Genomic DNA, 19,585 nt, shown 5'->3' on the forward strand with positions numbered 1-19,585 from the left:
ATAGGATTGAGTAGACGAATAGAGGACGATACTCTTGCATACTCAGTTGCTATTGTAAACGGTTTGTGCTCTACCTTTAAAGATTTCAGTAGAGGATTGAAAAAGCTCGGAAGGATTCCGGGGACTGGACGTAGGCGGAGAGGCCGAACCAGGATAAGTCTGCTGAGTAACTTCTAACCCTTTCTCTTGAGATATATATATATATATATATATATATATATATATATATATGTTTTGCTTGCTTAACATTACTCAGTAAAATAATCTATACATGCTGAAGCTGAGTAATCTGAGAGCTGAGTTGGAAATTGACCTAAGTGTTACTTCCCAACTCACTATTGAAACAGCTCTAGTCAGTGTCTGTCTAAAGATGTCTCACACCATACTCAGTCGTGCTGACCTAAAACTGAGTTAAAACATCAAATCTTAAATTAAGTCAGCGTTAATTAATAAAAAGTTAAAATAATTCCTAACCCCCCCCTTGGAACTAACTCTACTACGTTACACGGGACCAACATGGTTTTGTTGAAACACCTTTCCACATGATTTTGATTTGACAAAATTATTTAAGTGATGATAAAAATATTCTAACACATTAAATTTAAATGCTTTGATTTATTACACTAATGTGTTTGTTCAATGTTGAGTTTAGTTGTTTATAAGACATTAAGATTAAAAAGCCCAAAAGCCCACAAAGTGGAAGTCAAGCCCAAATCAACACATCAAGACCATTCGGCTCAAGAGTTCAAAACGAAGCCGTATCAAGTAAAACGATGACTCAGCAAGAGAAGGATCGAGAAGCCTTCGTGGCAAAAGCTTCAAGTGGAAGCTGCTGAGTTGGACGACAATGCAGTCTGGACAGCGGCAGACAATGTTCAACTTCTAGACAAAGTATTTCTACTTTGGGAAAAGTTCAGAAGGCGCAGGAAGCTGTATCGTGGACTTTTCTTTAAATGTCGAAACAAAATGGGGAGATTAGGATTGAGTAGAAGTATAGAGGAAGGTACTCTTGTCATACTTAATTGCTGATATTGTAAAAGGTTTGAGGCTCTACCTTTAAAGAGCTCAGTAGAGGATTTGAAATCTCGGAAGTGTTCCGGGGACAGGACGTAGGCTTAGAAGAAGCCGAACCTGGATAAATCTGCTGAGTGAAGTATTTCTAAACCTTAACTCCTTATTTATATTGCTTGCTTAAAACAAACTGAAACTGACCAAGTAAAAGAGGTCAAGCTGAGTTGTGCGCTGCCAACAAATTAGTTCAGGAATAGACTCTAAGTGCTATTTCCTGACCTAAGCAACGAAACTGACCTAGTCACTAGTTGACTAAGCCAGTGTCTTGTCGATTGATCAGCGCCGCTGTCATATAATCTTTTCTTAAGAAAAAGAAATTTGCCCTAATCATTCAAAAAGGGTAAAATAGTTCCTAACCCCCCCTTGGAACTATATTTGCAACCTTACAAGGGACCAACAAGGCTGACCTAAACCATGATTCAGATGGACATTAAGTATAATCGCCATGGAGATCCTATTGGAAAAGAGTTTGGGTGGATGCAATCCTATATAGGAGTGTTGAAACGCACAAGGATATCCATCGCGTATAAAGACTGGAGGCAAGTGCCATCTGATGTAAAGGAACAACTTTGGGAATCTGTTACGGTATACACATATTTGTATGTTGTTCTTTAGACGTTATTTGTATGTTTTTCTTTAGACGTTATTTGTATGTTGTTCTTTAGACGTACTTGTATGTCGTTCTTTAGTCGTTGTTTGTGCTATCACCGAGTCAAAAGAAGGAAGTCCTGGTTTCTGCTGCAACCAAATGGAGGAACTTCAAGTCTTTACTTACGTCCAAGTATATCATGCCCCACAAGGATGATGTTGAAGTCTTGCAAAAGGTTCCTGATGACTACCGGTTCATGAATAAGGACGACTAGCATCAGTTTGTATCCGATCGGCTTACAAATTAGCACATGGTTTGCCATTTGATTTACGTATATGCTTTAATCTTAATTTGTTAGTTTGTATGTGCCGTGCTAACAAATACACATATATGGCTTTATTGTTTAGGAAATCCGCCAAGTGCAGATATCCAAGCGGCAAAAGAACAAGTACAACCACCAGATGTCTCGCAAGGGGTACAGAGGAATCCAGGTTGAAATGGTATGGTCGTTTATTGTCTATTTTCAGACTTTAGATTTGTATGATTATTGATATTATTTGTACTATATGGCAGACCTCAGAGCTATCAAAAGAGGAAGTCGAAAAAATCAGCAGACACACATATTGGATAAAGGGAAGGCAAGACAAACTGGGAAATTTTAAGGACACTGAAGTAGAGGAGGCGGTTAAAAAAATTGTAAGTAGCATTTATTCAAATACACAATGTAATTAAAAAAAAACGCATATGTATAACTGATGTATATATGTTTATTTCCATAGTTGAAACTGGAAAAGGAGGAGGCTGAAGGTGTGTTTAAAGCCAAGGGTAGTAAGGATGTGCTAACTGAGGTACTAGGGAATCCAAAACATAGTGGCAGGGTTAGAGGAGTGGGTGATGTGAAGCTGGTAGTATTCTTCAAGCTATCGGGTCAGAAGAAGGGAAGAAAGAAGCGAGCTGAAGAGTTGCAAGCATTGTTGAAACAGAAAGGGCAAAGTGGGAGGAAGAGTCAACAAGGAAACATGATGAAGAATTGAAGAAGATACATGAGATGTATCAAGATGAGTTAAAGAAGTCTGAAGCGAAAATGGTCCAAAAACTAGATCGAATGGAGAAACTTGTGTCCAAGGGGGTTACGACTGCGGAATCCCCAGCAGCTGCACCAACAACTTACAATGGCAAATCAGGAGAAGGTAGTTGTAATCGAGATGATGTCAATAGAGAGGAGATATTAGGGAAATATGAAGCTGTGGCGAAGAAGAAGAAGTTGGTTTTAGAGGTCTCTAATACCATAGAAGAGGAAGTTGTTGGTGAAGGCGCAAGATATGAGATTCCAACGATCTCAGAGATAAACGGTTATTATGATTGTCAGCTTGTTGAATTTATCACTTATATTTGAAATTGTTGAATCAGGACAATGTACTAGACATTGAGGTTGCATTGTTAGTGGAAGAGAGTGGGAAGATTGTTGTACATGGGAGATTGCTACAATCAGAAATTGACCTAGAAGAGCAGACAATCCATGGGCGATAGGGATGGCAACGGGTAGGGTACCCGCGGGTAATGTCATTCCCAAACTCTTACCCTTTTATTTTTTAATTACTTGTACCCGTCCCATTACCCTAACGAGTATACTTTTTGCATCCCATACCCTTCCCATTTAATTCGCGGGTACTCACGGGTACCCTTACCCGTTAAGAATCAATAAATAAAAAGATATTACAAATTTAACAAACTATAAATTTAATAAATCATCAATCTAAAAATTGAATAAATTGAACCTTAATTAATAAGAATAAAGTAGCTTAATGGTATACTCAATTGTTGAAAAATAAATGGTTGGGGTTTAAATTTCATGTCTTACATCTAAAAAACAATGATATTTATTGATATAATTTTTTTTATGACGGGTAACGGGTACCCTAGGGGGTATTCCCATACCCGTCCCATTACCCTAACAGATAATGGTTTTCATCTCATACCCTTTTATACAGGGTACAGGTAGTCCCATTAGGGTCGGGTAGTGCCGGGTACCCGCGGGTACACTACCCATTGCCATCCCTAATGGGCGACCACTGGGAAAGGACAATTATAGAGTGGAGATTGTGTCATTTGATGATGGAGCTGCATGTCTGCCATACCCGATAAAAGGTGAAATGGAAGTTGTTAGGGAGGCAATGGGGTCTATTGTAGCATGGCCAAAGGTGCTATGTAGTGTCAAATCTGTTGAGGTAATATTCATTTATTTCGTTGGTTGTATTATGTGTTTCGATTATTTCTTTGGATGCATAATGTGTGTTTAATTTGGATACAATTACATTTTACATGAGGTACATGAATACAATACACAAATTTATTAATTTGGATATCTATTTCATCAACACTAATACATGTATTTTCCCAGTTATCTATACCATGTCTTGAAAAAAGCACGAATGGAAGAAATGGTGTTATTTGTTGATCCATGTACCACTTTTGCTCTTGGAACTAAGAAAACTCCAACGAACCGCTCGAAGGAGTTGATGGATCAGTTCAAACAGGGTGGTGCTAATTCTTTATTCCTTATTCTTTACAACTCAGGGTAACTATGAATCCTTTGTACTGTGTGTTTATTAGTTGATTATCTGATATTGATACAGCTGAAATGGCTATTGTTTGCAGATCATATTGGACTCTGACTGTTGTTGACATTGAGAAGAAAAAATCATATTGGTTAGATCCATTGAAAAGGAGATTGCCAAATTCCACAGAATGGACGGATGTTGTCAGCAAGTAAGTTACAAAATGCCTTTAATGTGTTCGCATTCAAATAGTTACTCACATACGCACACATGTTGTTACACTTGTTGCAATGCGGTGAAGTTATACTATGCTCAGAAAGACCCAAAGAAGGTGACGAAGACCAAGTTGAAGATGACACCGCTTCTAGTGAGTTTTACAGTTACACAAGCAAGTGTATATTGTCTTTTTTGGGATCTAACCATTATATTCCGTGCCACAGGGGATACCTGAGCAACGAGATGATAAAACATGTGATTTTTGGGTAATGTTGTACATGCGAGAGATCGTCATGGATAAGGAATTACACTTTGTTGCAAAGGTACCATAATTTATTACCATAATAATGTTCAGATATATGCAGTTGTTATCAGTGATATAGAGCAAATTCCTAATAGTAAAGCATTTATGTTTTGTAGTGGATAAACAAGTGTGGATTGAGTTACAGTCATTCGGATTTGGATCATCTCTGCACAGAATGGGCAGATCACGTGCTTTACTTGAAGTGACAATGGATTGTGTATGTAATCCTGTTTTCGTACAATATGATTATCGGTTTGTGGTACACTTGTTGTTGTGCATATTTTGGGTCTTTTTTTGGTGCATATTTTCGTACAATGATATCCCACTGGTTCTATGTGTATATATTGTGCACAACTGGTGTACATATTATATAAATAATGGATAGTTAAGTTATATATGAAGTTTATAGCTTGGTTGTGATTGGAGTAGTACTATCATGTAATTTCAATTGCAGTATGTACATGTGCATGAAAGGGTTACAGGTTTTGCGACACAGTTGGGATAAAAAATCTGGCGTCTAATGCATTAATGAATGAGCGCAAAATTAAAAAAATTGTCATATTATGACGCGTGACACGATACCAAGGTAATGAAATAATATCATGACTAAAACGCTAAGATGACATAAATAAAAAATAGGATTGTCGTCTTACAATTAACGTAGTCAAATTTGATTGACTTTTATGACATTTTATTAAATGAAAAATGTCATGTGAAATCCACGCACAAGACAAAAAATTTAAAGACAACGTCAACTGAAACACCTTCAAACAACAGCAATAAAGAGGAAAACTATCGTCATAACTTATCTACAATGACAAACAATAATAAAAAAATGTCGTATGACAAGAAAAAGGTCTATGGTTTTACATACTACAATGACAGTATATATAAAAAAAGTTGTCATTAGAAATCAGCCAATACTACGGTTTCAACTAAGTTGAACGTTGTTGTAACATGGAAAAAATGACAGACGCTTAGGAAGCGCATGTCGTCTGTCGCTGCGAAAGATGACAGAACTCGACCGTCGTCTGATGCCTTATCAGACGGCAGCGAGCCCTGTGACAGATTTATATTGTGCGGGACGACGGTTTTTAACCGTCGTCTGAAGAGGGTTTTGGCGTAGTGTTCATTAGAGTTAACCCTAAAAAACAACATGCAGTCGTCTGGAGAAAAAAAAATGTGAGATGCACGGTGCGGATTGTGCAATACAACAGCCATAGATTTGTCCCGTATTTTCTTGAGCCGAAAGCAGGATTAACCTTGGGTGTTGTTATACCCAGCCTCAAATTCCCACCCCTAGCCTCGTGAAAGGACGAAAATGCCCTTTCATGGGTTAAGGGTGGGAAAATGCTATTTTTTTTGCTCTCCCGACACGCGGGCGTGTGGCTATCACGCCTCACCGTATCACGCCCGACCACAAGGTGAGGCGTGGGGCTATCACGCCCGACCACACGGTGAGGCGTGATAGCCACACGCCCGACCTCACGGTGGGGCATGATAACCACACGCCCGCGTATCGGGAGGGCAAAAAAAATTAGTCCGCTATTGAATTAAACCCGTAAATACCTTAATTAACAAAATAAAGATGGGTAAATTCCAAAAAAAACCCATGTGGTTTGATGTTGTTCCAAAAAAACCCTTGTGGTTTGTTATTACAAAAAAAAAGGACTGTGGTTTGCGCCGTTACCCGAAAAACGGAAATTGGCTTAACACCGTTAAAGTGCTGACGTGGCACAAGGGTAAAACGGGAAAATCAATTTTTTTTTTATTTTTTTCCCTCTTCTCTCTCCTCCTTCTTCTCTCTCCTCCTTCATCTTCTTCCTTCTTCCTTCTTCTTCTTCTTCTTCTTCCTTCTCTTCCTCAAACCTCCTCCACCTCCACGGCTCAAAGAATCCTCATCAGATCAACATCTCCGCTTGTCGGACTCCACCATCAGAAACGGCACCAAAACCGGAACCTCCGCTGGTCGGACTCCACCATCTTCACCTCCATTTACAGTCGAGCTCTCTTATTTTTCAAAGTAAGATAGGTGCGAAATTATCTTGAAGTTTATCCTTATGCCATTTCCCCTCTCGATTTCTGATAAATATTAGGTGCTAATAAGCTTGATTTTATGCGAAATAACGATGGGGGAATTGATTGAGTTCTTATGCTTTTGCTTCTGAAATTATAAGCTTTTCTGCCTTAAAAGTTTCAAAAACAAAGAAATGTGTAAATTGGGGCTTCGGTGTTGGTTATTTGGGGAATTGCTTGGCTTTCTATTCCTCTCATCCCAATTTATTTTTCCTTTCTCCATTTCTGATGTTTCATCCCCAATTTTAGACACTTCAGGATCCATGCATATATGTTTGATAAAAGAGAAAACCCAATCCGTCGCTCAATCCGACTCCACCATCAACCTTTTCTGTCAAACCCAATCAATTCCTGAACTTCAAGGTTTGTTTGCTGAGATTTTCAATTTCTGTTGATTGTTTCTAACTAATCGTATTTGAGATTGATTCGTTTATCCTTGCTATGACCAGTGGTTCCCGTTCTGTTTCGACATTCTCTCAAGGAGGCAGATGATTGCAAAGTGGAAAGTTTAAATCATATACTCCGGAAATCTGGAAAATCTTCGTATTTTTGGGGAAAATCCAGAAATCTGGAAATTTTCCAGATTTCTGGAAACTTTAAAAAAAAAGGAAGAATAAGAAGGAAGAAGAAGAAAAAGGAAAAAGAAAAAGAAGAAGAAGAAGGAGAAGAAGGAGGAGAAGGAGAAGATGAAGAAGGAGGAGAGAAGAAGAAGAAGGATGAGAGAGAGGGAAAAAAATAAAAAATAAAAAAAATTCGAATTTCCAACCTTACCCCCTGTGTCACGTCAGCATTTTAACACCGTTAAGCCATTTTTCGTTTTTTGGTTAACGGCGCAAACCACAGTCCTTTTTTTTGTAATAACAAACCACAAGGGTTTTTTTGGAATAACATCAAACCACAGGGGTTTTTTTTGGAATTTACCCAATAAAGATTTAGTTAAACTAAATTAAACAAACGAAAAATTACAAAAATTTAATTAAATTTAACTAAAAATCTACAAAATTACACTAAATTAATCTAAAAATTTAACATATAAATTATAATCAAATTAATATCAAAATTTCACATATAAATTAAACCCCAAATTAATCTAAACATTTAACAATTTAATTAAAATGTAAATATAATTTTTTTTTTTAAAAAATTCAAAAACCCTTTGGACGTATGAACATCACGCCCGACCTACGGTTCCGGCGTATGAATATCACGCCCGACCTATGGTGCGGGCATGAGACTATCACACCCAAACCACAAGTCGGGCGTGATATTCATACGCCGGAACCGTAAGTCGGGCGTGATGTTCATACGTCCGACTGTGATTCTAGCGTTTTTGAAAAATCACCCACAGATTCCATTTTTAAGCTTAAATCAAAAAACAAAAACGGTAAATCTTATCATTTTCGCTTTCCCTTTATGGTTGTTGTTACGCTCTATGTGTTGATTCACAAATTAGTCCGGATTTGATCAAAAAGTGTGTATGGTGTTTGAGAGGTTTTGTGTTTTTTCAAATTTTAGATAAAGAATAGTTCGATATTTTCACAAGACTAGAGATGGGAATTCATGACTGAATATAATAATTCACTTAACCTTTAAGCACATATAAAAAAATAGAATGGATTTTCGCGAGTCTCCTTGTCTTAGGCCACGTGTTGGAATGATAAGATCTACTTCGTTATTCCCATGTGTGATCGTGTATTCAACTGAGGTCACCCCATCATCAACCACTTGACCCATCTCAAATTTTAATTTAAAAGTACCAGATGATGAAAAAACGTATTTTCAAAGTTTAATATGGTTGTCTTCTGCCGAGTAAACATTTTGAAAAAAAAATTCAGTAAGAAAACGTATACCCTGCTTCGCCGCTGGAATTCGTGTTTGGTTGTCTGTCTGTCTGTTTCATTCCATGATTCTCCACGGCACGTTCCATTAAACCGTCAGCGTCTGCCCAAAACGGCGTCGTTTGACAAAGATTAAGTCCTCTTGCCTAATCCTTTTTGTTTTTTATATGAAATGGCCATAATATGTAGACAGACACAAGACAGAGAAACAGCAGACCCATACATACTTTAATTCTTTTTTTTTTGTTTCCTCTCTTCTCTCCCCTGCTGCATCTGCATCTGCATCCATCGCTTTGTCTTGAATACTACTTCAACAGCCATTACAGCCCTCCCTCGACTTCTATTTTTATTTTATTGCTGATTTCTTTAATCTTTAGGTGCCGTATACTCTTCTTTCCCTTTCCCTTTCTGTTTATCTTTGGTTTGACAATATGGCTTCTCTTAATCCTATTTCTCAATCTCAATCTTTATTTAACACATCCAATCTCCAACTTCCCCCTTCTCTCTCTCTCTCTCTCTCCTCCAATTTTCAGTCCAAAACTGTTTCTTTTCAATTTCAAGTTCCTGTTAGAATTCCTACTATGCCTTTGAAAGCTGCTTCTATTATCGCGGCCACCACGGCCGAGAAGCCCAGTAAGCGTTACCCTGGAGAGGCTAAGGGCTTTGTTGAGGAGATGAGGTTTGTGGCTATGAAATTGCATACAAGGGAACAGGCTAAAGAAGGGGAGAAAGAGGTTCAGAAGCCCGAGGAGCAGGCTATTCCTAAATGGGACCCTTCTGTTCACGGCTACTTGAAGTTTTTAGTCGATAGCAAGTTGGTGTATGATACCCTTGAACGGATTGTTGAAGTAGCCGCTTATCCATTCTGTGAGTTTTCTTTTCGATGCCCGCTTCGTGAATTAATCTGTTCATGCTTTTCTTCGACTTGGATGAATAGCAGTTAGTTAGGTATTCTTTCCTTGGAAGAATGGCCTCATATCTTTTTATTATTATTATTACTATTTCCTTGCATTTATTCTGGCCACAAATTAGGAATCCTTTTCGCGACTAAGTGGTGCCAATTTGACATTCTATTGCTGGTTTCCGGTCATGTTTAAATTCTCCCTCATTAGATAAACTTGATAAATAATATTTACATGTTTTGTGGTGTAGCTGCACATGTTATGCTGTTAACGGTTTGGCATAAAGTCAATACTTGGTTTTGATGGCTTCATCATGTTTTGGATGCAAAGCTTACCCCTGGTGTCTTAAGTTTTAACCCTCCTTTAAGGCTCAATACATCAGGGGCCCCTAAACTTGGTCCTAAAAAATGATCGCCCCCTAAATTTAGGATGTCTCGTTAGCCCTTCAACTTGCTTAGAGTGACATGCTTAACCCCCTTATTTTTAATTTATTCAGCCCTCATTTAACCTAGAAATGAATTCATATATTTTATATCTGTGTTTCCACATTTTCAGCATGTATGCCTACTTTTCTCATTAACATACAACTTTTGTTATAGACGGTGAGTTCAAAAATACTGGACTTGAAAGGTCTGAAAAGCTTGCAAAGGATTTGGAGTGGTTCAAAGAACAAGGCTATACCATTCCAGAGCCTTCTGTTCCTGGCCTCACATATGCTCAATATCTAAATGAATTGGCAGATAAGGATCCGCAGGCATTTATTTGCCACTTCTACAATATATATTTTGCCCACAGTGCCGGTGGTAGAATGATTGGGAGGAAGGTAAACAACTTTTAACTTAAATGATGTCTGCAAAATTACTACTTTTCTTCCACATTATGGATGGTTGCAGCTCAATACTACTGCTAATTGTCATTGATTTTTACAACTGTAGAAACACTAGTGAATTTTTGCATGTCTTCATTTCTTAAAAAAACGACTGCACAATGATAACAATGTGCGTGTGCCTTCAGCTTTGTTATTAGTATGCGTATAAGTCCATTGAATAGAATAGAGGTTTGTAATGCATTAGGAAGGCATCTTTGGGCTTGTCATTTACTTTAGCAATCAGATCCCTGAAGGCCAAGTCTTCAAGAGCTATATATGTAATTCGTTATTCTGCCTCTTAGGATAATATCGAGGACATTTTAGTTTGCAAGGGAGGGATAACTCAAATGTTACCTCTTCATATTAGGTGGCTGCTATGATACTTAATGGCAAGGAGTTAGAATTCTATAAATGGGACGGTGACCTTTCCCAGCTGTTGCAGAATGTCAGGGACAAGCTGAATAAAGTTGCGGAGGTAATATTCATATTCCTGTTTACTTTATCTAATGTTCAACATTATAAGGATCCTCAGCCTGTTACTAATACACAGTTTGTTTGTCTGATTTGTTAGAGCTGGACTAGAGAAGAGAAGAACCATTGTTTAGAAGAAACTGAGAAGTCATTTAAGTATTCAGGGGAGATACTCCGTCTAGTATTGTCATGATGTGCACATTGTTGAATCTCTATGTGTAATGGTGCGTAAGCCAAAGTATTCATGTCTATAAAACTCCTCATATGATTATTGGTCAATGAAATGAAACTACTGTTCTTGTACATAAGACATGGAATATTGTAAAATATAAGCTCTGGAAAATCTTTTATGGACACGTGACTAACTAGTATAGTATTAAATTTCCTTAATTTTGCATGAAGAAATTGTTGCCCTTGTGCATTGTGACTAGAGCAGGTGATGCTAGCCTAGGGACCATTTGGATCGAAATGCTATGCTACAAATTAAATAATGTTAAATTAGCATGATTGATTGATCCTATAAGAATTGGAAGCATGTTTTTTGTATTCTTTTATGGTTCATGGATAGGTAGTTGATTGATATGCATCAGAATGTTGTGCCACTTTTTGTATGACTTTTATGGAGATCTGTTGGGAAATGTTATGTTTCTTATGGAGATTTCTTATTTGGAACTTAGAAGCAACTTAATCCATTACCCTACCGTTGATTCAGATATATATGGCTTCTATTCACTTGTTTGTTCAAACTCATTATCTCTATTAACATTTTACAGAAACTACCTAGTAAATCAAAGTCTAGAGTTGCATATGCAAGTGTCATGTGTAAGTTGGAATCCTGAATCTTCTATTTGATGAAGTACAGTTGGTTATTTCATTCGCAGGCCACCCACTTGTAACGTATCTAGTATAGAACTTGTGAGCTAACTCATAGATTTATTCCTCATTTATAGAGGTGACAATTATCGAGTTTGTGCTGTATCAATTTTCGAGTGAGTATCAATTGAGTCAACGCTAATCCAATTCAATTTTTTTTTGTCTCGTAATCGTATTAATTTAATCGGATTAGTGTCGATTTCATGTCATGTTTTTAGATCACATGTAATTTGACTCTTATAAATATAGGAGGATATGGTAATATTTTTAAATATTTAATATCATCTCTAATCATCCAAAAAGTATGCTAATATCGTGTTGCGGTGCTTTTCATGTAATATCCTTACAAATTATATTTTATTTTAGTATCTCTGTTAAGGGCGACTTGTAACAATAAAGGAGGTAGGAGTCTTGTTTCAAATAATAATTGTAATTTTTATTACCTTTATTGATAAAGGTGATAAAAATATAAGAGAATAAAATAATAATTTTAAATATTCATTTTATTTTTGAATTAGCATGTCAACACTAATTCAATCCCATCTGTGTGTCAATTTTGTATTAATCCAAAAATAACATATTATTTACTAAAAGAACTAAAATTACATTAAAATTATGCGTTGATTTTGTGTGTTATTAGGTTGCGTGTACTTTTCCATACCTATCCAATTTTAGAAATAATATGATTACTCTAAGATTTTATAGAGCTTATTGTTATAACTTACTGTTGTAGTTCAATTAGAATGAAAAACTGTTTTTTACCTTTTAATTCTAAATAGGAGACAAAAAAGTGTTTAGTAAAATGATAAGGAAACACGGTATTAGAAAGTTAGACCTGTTAATTAAGTTCATATTTATTTCCATTTCTTGGAATTGTTTTTTACCTTTTAATTCTAAATAGGAGACAAAGTGTCTGTTAAAAGCAAACACTAAGTAATAAATATTTTCACTCTCTCTCTAAAATATGTGTGTAAGTATATGTTATTTAACTAACTCCATATATGTTTCTACGTATTACATTAGTTAGTTTTTTTTTTTTTTTTTTTAATAATTGTCTACTTTCTAAATTTTATTTTCATCGACCTTTTAGTGCTAGTCAATAGTCAAATTAAGCTAAATAAATTACAATCGTTGAAGATCTCAAATATTCTTGGCCTTACTACCATATTTAGCCGTCCACTTTTAGGTGAAATTTATATATGTATATAAGTGTTGCAGTTGAATAAGTGACATAGTTCTCGTTTGGGAAGAAGCCACTGAGCAATTTTTTTGTATACTATTGCACCAAAGTTCTCAGAGATGTCGAAATGAAATATTTGAAGCTCGAAAAACTAGCACATGTCTTAGTCATTGCATCTCAGAAACTTCATCACTATTTCCAAAATCATACCATTATAATCTGAATCACAATGCTTCTATGCAAAATGCTACAACAATAAAATAAAGGGTAAAGTTCAAATAAAACCATTGTGGTTTCACTAATTTTCAGATAAAGGGATGTGGTTTACTTTTTGTCAGAATAAGGATTGAGGTTTCAAACCTGGATTAATGCTATTAAAACCATCTTTAACGACCTGAAAATTTTCAAGAATTAAAGTTGTTCAATGTCATATTTTCTATGGAACTACATTTTCGATTTTCGAAAATCATCTTTTTTGGAACTTTCTCTCTCTAAACATTAACTTTATCTCTCTTTACCAAACACCATCTAAACAATCTCAAAATAAAAAAGTTGAAGAATTAAAGTTGCTTAGAATATTAGTACTTCTTAAAATATATCATTTTTGAAGTCGTCAAAGATGATTTTAATAGTATCAATCGAAAAAGTTCTTATTTTGTTAAAGTTAAAAACCTCCATTCTCGTTTTGACAAAAAGTAAACCACAATCCTTTATCTGAAAATTAATGAAACCACATACGTTTTATTTGAACTTTACCCTAAAATAAACATCAAAAAGATTAATCAATTAACTTCCATAAAAAATAAATTAATTTTTATTTTCAAAATTAATTTAATTTGATTTGTATTATCAATAAATATATATTAATTTAAAATATACATAATATAAAATTATTTAAAAATAAAGTATGTTAATTTATTTATTTATCTAAGTTTCATATTCTATACATTACACGACTTTTCAGTAGTTAACAATATTAGACCATCTCTAATGGTAATAACTTGGTTGTTACTAAATGAAAAAAGTAACAACTAACCATTAGAGAGCTAGTTACTTAGGTGTTGCATAAAAAAGTTTGTTACATAAATTGGTAGTGTACGGTAATTTTACTCCCTCAAAATCCAAAATAAAAAGCTGGAAGGTCACGTAGGGCACAGGTGCTCCAGTTCTGGCGCGTGGGAAACACGCGCCAGATCTGGTGCGTCATGCCTAGGCGTGGCCCTCCACTGTTCTGTTTTTTATATATATAAAAGTTGTGGATTATTACAGTTTTAGTACCTTTAATTAATATATTTTTTTGATCCTATAAAATTTTAAAATTTTAATCTACTCTAGTGGTATGTTATTATATCTTGTTACTAACTCCGTACAAGTCACAATGGTTATTACTAACCATTATGATACTCTTACAAACTTGTTCAAAAAAAAAAACAATATTACAAATGTTGAAATAATTACCATCATTTATAAACTCATCCTCTTTCGAAACTAACGAACTGTCAAAGTCTTACTTTGGCATTAGAACATTTCCCTTCACTCCACTCCACTCCCTTTCTCCTTGCACTCAAACCAAATAAACTCTAAAAGTTAAAAATGATCATAACGTTTTGGTTGGGCTGAGTTTAGTTACACTTCAATGTTTTTTTTTTTACTCATCGTTTTAGTTCAATTTTACTTTTTTTTTTTTTAAGAGAATCAAAGCTTGATCTATATCACAAATTAACAATTGAAATTTGAAAACTTTCAACGATTTTTCTTATTATTTTTGTTGTTAAAATTCAACTTTAGATAGTTTCCATTGTTCAATAAATTCCCCGCCTTGAAGATTCGATACCGTGGATTTTTGATACTAAGGGGTTCAGGGTGGCGGCAGCTGGGGGAGTAGACCTGGACCAGGCTCGAGTATGTGATTTCTTCATGTTTGTGGGATAGAGAGAAGGTACATTCATATTTCGAGAGACGAGATGCCAATACAATTTTTTCAATGATGATACCGCTGCAGGAGCAGGATGATCAATTAATTTGGCACTTCACAAGGGATGGTAATTACACATCAAAGTCAGGTTATAAACTGCTCGAAAATAGGGCGAATCTTGGTCTATGTATTCCGCCTAAAGTAAAATTCTTTATGTGGAAATTTTGTATGGAAATACTGCCCATAAAGGAAAATTTGATCGCTAGGCATGTGAATGTTGAATGAGGCTTGTTCACTTTGTGAAACAGGAACAGAGATTGCAGGACATTTGTTTGTTGATTGTTTATATGCAGATAGCTGTTGGAATGAGATGGGAGCTAATAGGCCAATTATTAATGAGGGATCTCTATGTTGGCCCACGAGTTCACCAACAGCTCCACCATTAGTATGATATTGTCCGTTTTGGACCAAGCCCGCACGGATTTGTTTTTGGGCTCCTTCCCAAAAGGCCTCATAAAGGCACCAAGCACAGATTTCCCATCTGGAGGTCACACTGAGAGCCTCCCACATCTCCTTAGATTTCATGCATGTTCTCCCAACCGAACCATCGGCTCTGATACCATTTGTTGAGCCCACGAGTTCACCAACAGCTCCACCATTAGTATGATATTGTCCGCTTTGGGCCAAGCCCGCACGGATTTGTTTTTGGGCTCCTTCCCAAAAGGCCTCATACTAATGTAGTTGGTGAACTTCTTTTATAAACTATGCATCTCCTTTGTATCTTTCCAATGTGGGACTTGGGATGTATACCCAACACTCTACTTGAATGGTTCAACCAAATATGCAGCAGAATATCAGAAGAGAACCTGGTCGAAGTGGTGATGGTCCTATGGACAGTCTGGTGTCAAAGGAACAATATGGTGTGGAACGGCAAAGCTGTTGGGGTACGAGCAGCGTTACAGATGTCGTTTCAATTCTTGAAGGACTGGAGAACTGCGAAAGGTATAGGCGAGAATTCAATTGCATCGGCTATTGCTGTGGGCACACAAATGCAGGATCATATGAGTGCAGTATATGACACGAGGGATGTGCGGGAAGTTGACGAGGCGACGCGGGTTTCTGAAATTGGGGATATGCCGGAAAGAATAAATACTGACAGGAGGGCTGGACGGGATGCGGGCTTGTGAGTTGGGGAGAGGGGTGCGAATTCAATTAATAATAGGCAGGCTGAAGTTAGGCATGTTAGCTTCGAGGTTGATGCAAAGACAGTGGTAGATGACATCCAGGCCAAGTCAAGAAGTGTCACTGAACATGGTGATCTAATCCATGAGTGTAGATGTTTGTTAAACAACCAATTTGATTATACGGTTGATTTTGTCACTAGGTTAGCCAACGATGTTACGCACGCAATTGTTCACAATGCTAGATTACGTGCTAATAAATTTATTTCATTTATTGAGCCACATTGGCTTACCGATTTGATTTGTAAAGATTTGAAAGAGTAATAAAGTTTATAAGTTTAAAAAAAAAAAAAATAAATTCCCCGCCTTGATCGCACCTGATGCAAAGATGGATTTCGAGTAGAAATTGTGAAGTTTTTAACTCAAAAGCTTACAAAGAAATGTTTTTCAAATTATAGTTGATTTGTGTTAAACAAATTTCAAATCAATACAATTAATGAACATAATTAATAAGTTGTTCATGAACTGAATTAACAAGCTACTCGCGAGCAAGCTTGTGAACGAGCTCATTAACAAGCTCGCCTCGATGCTTTCCAATGACCCTCAAATCATCGGTTAATCTCGAACACTTAAAATGTCTCGTTTAGCACTATTTTCTCTGCTTTAATAAAAGCATAATAATTTCTGATTTTTTCCTCTTGCTTCAAGTTGAACCTCTTTAACCCGACTTCTCCCAACTAGCTATTTTAACATTTTTTTTGTCAACTTGATGCCGTCATCACCGCCTAAGCGTTTAAAATCGAGAATTCGTTTCAATTTTCCCGATTAGTTCATCCAAGCATTTTTTTTTACCGCCTGGATAGTGCCTAAACAGTGATCGAAACAAAAGACAACATTATTATTATTATTATTATTATTATTTTATAATTCACTTTTTAACATTGTAGCATGATTGTTTGTGAATTTATATTTCTTATGTTAAAGATATTTTTGTCTAAGTGTATTTTCTATTTGTTTCTATGATATAATTTAAAACTTTAAGAACATTATTTCATAGTGTTTGATGAATTATTATTACTTATAGATATTATTTTTTACTTATTTGAGTTTTTTCAATGATATTATTGTTAAAATGTTGTTCGCATATTTTTAAAGATATATGTTATAAATATACATTATATTATTATTTTAGATAGTATAATACATATTCCGAGTGAGCTTAATGTTGATGCTGGTATGGAAAGGGGCGCTACTGGTGAGGACTCGGAGGTTGAAGGGAATTTCAGTTCAGCAGGCATGCTGATACGCAATCATGAAGGACAATGTTTATGGGCTCGAAAGATAGGCTTCCCAGACACGATCAACCCGACAGTAGCAGAGGCAGTCGCAGTAAAGGAAGCTCTCAGCTGGATTAAATCTCTTAGTTTATCCAGTGTGGAGATTCAATCAGACTGTTACGAAGTAGTTCAAGCGATAAAACATCAAAATTTCAATCTATCATACCTATCTAATGTTATACAGGACAGTTGTTTGTTATTAAGAGATCTGAATTTAGTCTCGATCTCATTTGTTAGAAGATCAGCGAACCTAGCAGCTCATTTTTTAGCTAAGACTGTTAGTTCTAGTTCTGATTTTGGCGAGTGGGCATGTCCACCGCCATTTATTTCCGATATTCTTTCCTCTAATTTAATATAATTCATTTCATTCTTTCAAAAAGTGAGCTTAATGCCAATAACAAAATACAAAAATATAAATCCGATTAATCCTCATTTAGACCCTATCTAGCATATCAATTTTTACAACCTTGGATAGTTCATGTCAATCAAAATTGACCGCATATACTAGGATGCTACTCAATATCTCTAAGACTTGAAGCTCTTAATAACCTTAATTAGTTCCCAAGGCTAAAGTTTGTGTTAGGCAAATGAAGCAAAAAAGTGAAAATATCTGGAAGTGTGTTGAGGATTGAGAAATAACTGAAAAGATTTAGAACATTTGGTTTAAAGCTTTGATTAGGAATAGGAAGAAGACAAATGAAGTAGATAGAATGTTTATTTTAGCAGCATAGAAAATTCTAGAAAAGAAGAAACTACAAAATTTGCAGGCTTACAATGACTTCCACAGAAAACAGATAGCAAGATAAAGTGAAGAGTATAAAAAGATTATTCATCAAAAGTGCTCATAAAGCCACCAAGAAAGCCAGCTCCATTGCAATTTCCACACAGAATGTCCCTCTTACCTCTGTACGTTCAACAACAACATTATAAGCATTGGATGGGATCACATATAATAATTTCAAGTTTTCAACTCAGTTTTATCTTTAAATTTAGTATTATTATATATGTATGCCGATCAACAACAAATTGTATTGCATTGCTAGTAGCTACCTGCATAGCCAACATAGTCCACCTGCTTTAAACTGTCCATTAAAATGGTCCACTGAATTTACTCCTGTTCCTTTGCATTGGGCACATTGCAGTGCACCTGCCATTTTCATACAAAACCAACAAATTTCTATGACCCTATACAACAACAACAAGTTCAAATACAAGATTTTAGATGAAACTCACCAACTATTCCATATTAACATCCAATACCTGGTGTTCATACTTCCAAGTAAATTCCAATTGAAAAATTCAATGAACACGGAGAGCACTAACAATATGATTTCTAAAACACCCAGAAATTAAATAGGGTGTTAATTTAGATATACACAACACAATGGGTTTGGCCTTACCATTTCCATCACAATCACCACAGACAATGCTACTTGTTTTGGAGCTTTTATTACTATCTACAGCCTCTGCCTGCAAAACCAACCCAAATTTTGAATCTGAATCAAAAGATCACCATTATCAATGATTATTTTACTTTTAATTATATCCCTTCCAACACATGTCAACTTATTTCCTTATTGTCCGTCCTTTGCAACCCCATAGCAGAGAATTGCTTCATTCTTCATATTTCAAATTCAGTTACCATAGTTACTTACAAGTTATATTTGGAATTGAAGCTCCTATTGCCGTCAGATTCATCAAGCAGCATTCATAAGTTGTATCTATTTATTCTTCTTATCAATGGAAACAGAACCATATACTCACCTTAACCTGCAGAGATTGAAATTTGCTACTTCTAGAGCTTTGGAAAACTCTCTTCACTGGAACAACCTTCCCAGAAACTGAATCCCTTACAACTACAATAAAATAAAATAAAAACAACATATAAGACGGAAGAAGCAATAACAATGATTTATAATGAGGAAATTAGGGTGTGAAGTAGAAGGCAAACACAGACCTGGCTTGTTGGGAGATATCAAGGAGCAAACAGGAGTAAAACATATAGTGTTCACCATTTTAAATTGGGGTTTTTTCTTCCTAACCTAATTGATATTTTGAGTAAAGATAAGAGCTTTACTCGGTATTTAGAATTGTTGGTGGTAACGAATCCAAGCAAATATCATCAGCAAGCAGATAAGGCTTTTCTTTATTAGTATTTTGCAAGGGGGAAGAAAACAGTCGTTTTATATGGTTTTACTTAATTACC

At 35.8% G+C, this 19,585-nt stretch overlaps 2 protein-coding genes across 2 annotated transcripts; one reads left to right on the forward strand and one right to left on the reverse strand.

Moving 5' to 3' along the window:
• The first annotated feature begins 8,642 nt into the window (after window positions 1–8,642).
• On the forward strand, window positions 8,643–11,249 carry LOC136203350 (heme oxygenase 1, chloroplastic). Its single transcript, XM_065994477.1, has 4 exons — window positions 8,643–9,519; window positions 10,154–10,377; window positions 10,790–10,897; window positions 10,994–11,249. The coding sequence occupies exons 1-4, from the start codon at window positions 9,084–9,086 to the stop codon at window positions 11,084–11,086; spliced, it is 861 nt and encodes a 286-aa protein (XP_065850549.1). The 5' UTR covers window positions 8,643–9,083; the 3' UTR covers window positions 11,087–11,249.
• A 6,827-nt stretch (window positions 11,250–18,076) lies between these two features.
• Window positions 18,077–19,504, reverse strand: LOC136203458 (protein BUNDLE SHEATH DEFECTIVE 2, chloroplastic-like). Its single transcript, XM_065994618.1, has 5 exons — window positions 19,337–19,504; window positions 19,144–19,235; window positions 18,780–18,849; window positions 18,430–18,526; window positions 18,077–18,283 (listed from the first exon to the last, which is right to left on the reverse strand). Exons 1-5 carry the CDS (start codon window positions 19,392–19,394, stop codon window positions 18,205–18,207), a joined length of 396 nt encoding a protein of 131 aa, XP_065850690.1. The 5' UTR covers window positions 19,395–19,504; the 3' UTR covers window positions 18,077–18,204.
• Between the last annotated feature and the right edge of the window lie 81 nt (window positions 19,505–19,585).

This window comes from Euphorbia lathyris, chromosome 8 (genome assembly GCF_963576675.1).
Source record: "Euphorbia lathyris chromosome 8, ddEupLath1.1, whole genome shotgun sequence".
Classification (NCBI taxonomy): domain Eukaryota; kingdom Viridiplantae; phylum Streptophyta; class Magnoliopsida; order Malpighiales; family Euphorbiaceae; genus Euphorbia; species Euphorbia lathyris.

What these genes read in the sequence shown, in the direction of transcription:
- LOC136203350 (XM_065994477.1), top strand. Translation starts at nt 9,084, where the DNA reads ATGGCTTCTCTTAATCCTATTTCTCAATCTCAATCTTTATTTAACACA. An exon ending in GTAGAATGATTGGGAGGAAG is followed by an intron (nt 10,378 to 10,789) that starts GTAAACAACTTT and finishes TCTTCATATTAG; the next exon opens with GTGGCTGCTATGATACTTAA. An exon ending in AGCTGAATAAAGTTGCGGAG is followed by an intron (nt 10,898 to 10,993) that starts GTAATATTCATA and finishes CTGATTTGTTAG; the next exon opens with AGCTGGACTAGAGAAGAGAA.
- LOC136203458 (XM_065994618.1), bottom strand. Translation starts at nt 19,394, where the DNA reads ATGGTGAACACTATATGTTTTACTCCTGTTTGCTCCTTGATATCTCCC. An exon ending in TTCAATCTCTGCAGGTTAAG is followed by an intron (nt 18,850 to 19,143) that starts GTGAGTATATGG and finishes TTGGTTTTGCAG; the next exon opens with GCAGAGGCTGTAGATAGTAA. An exon ending in TGGTGATTGTGATGGAAATG is followed by an intron (nt 18,527 to 18,779) that starts GTAAGGCCAAAC and finishes TGAAAATGGCAG; the next exon opens with GTGCACTGCAATGTGCCCAA.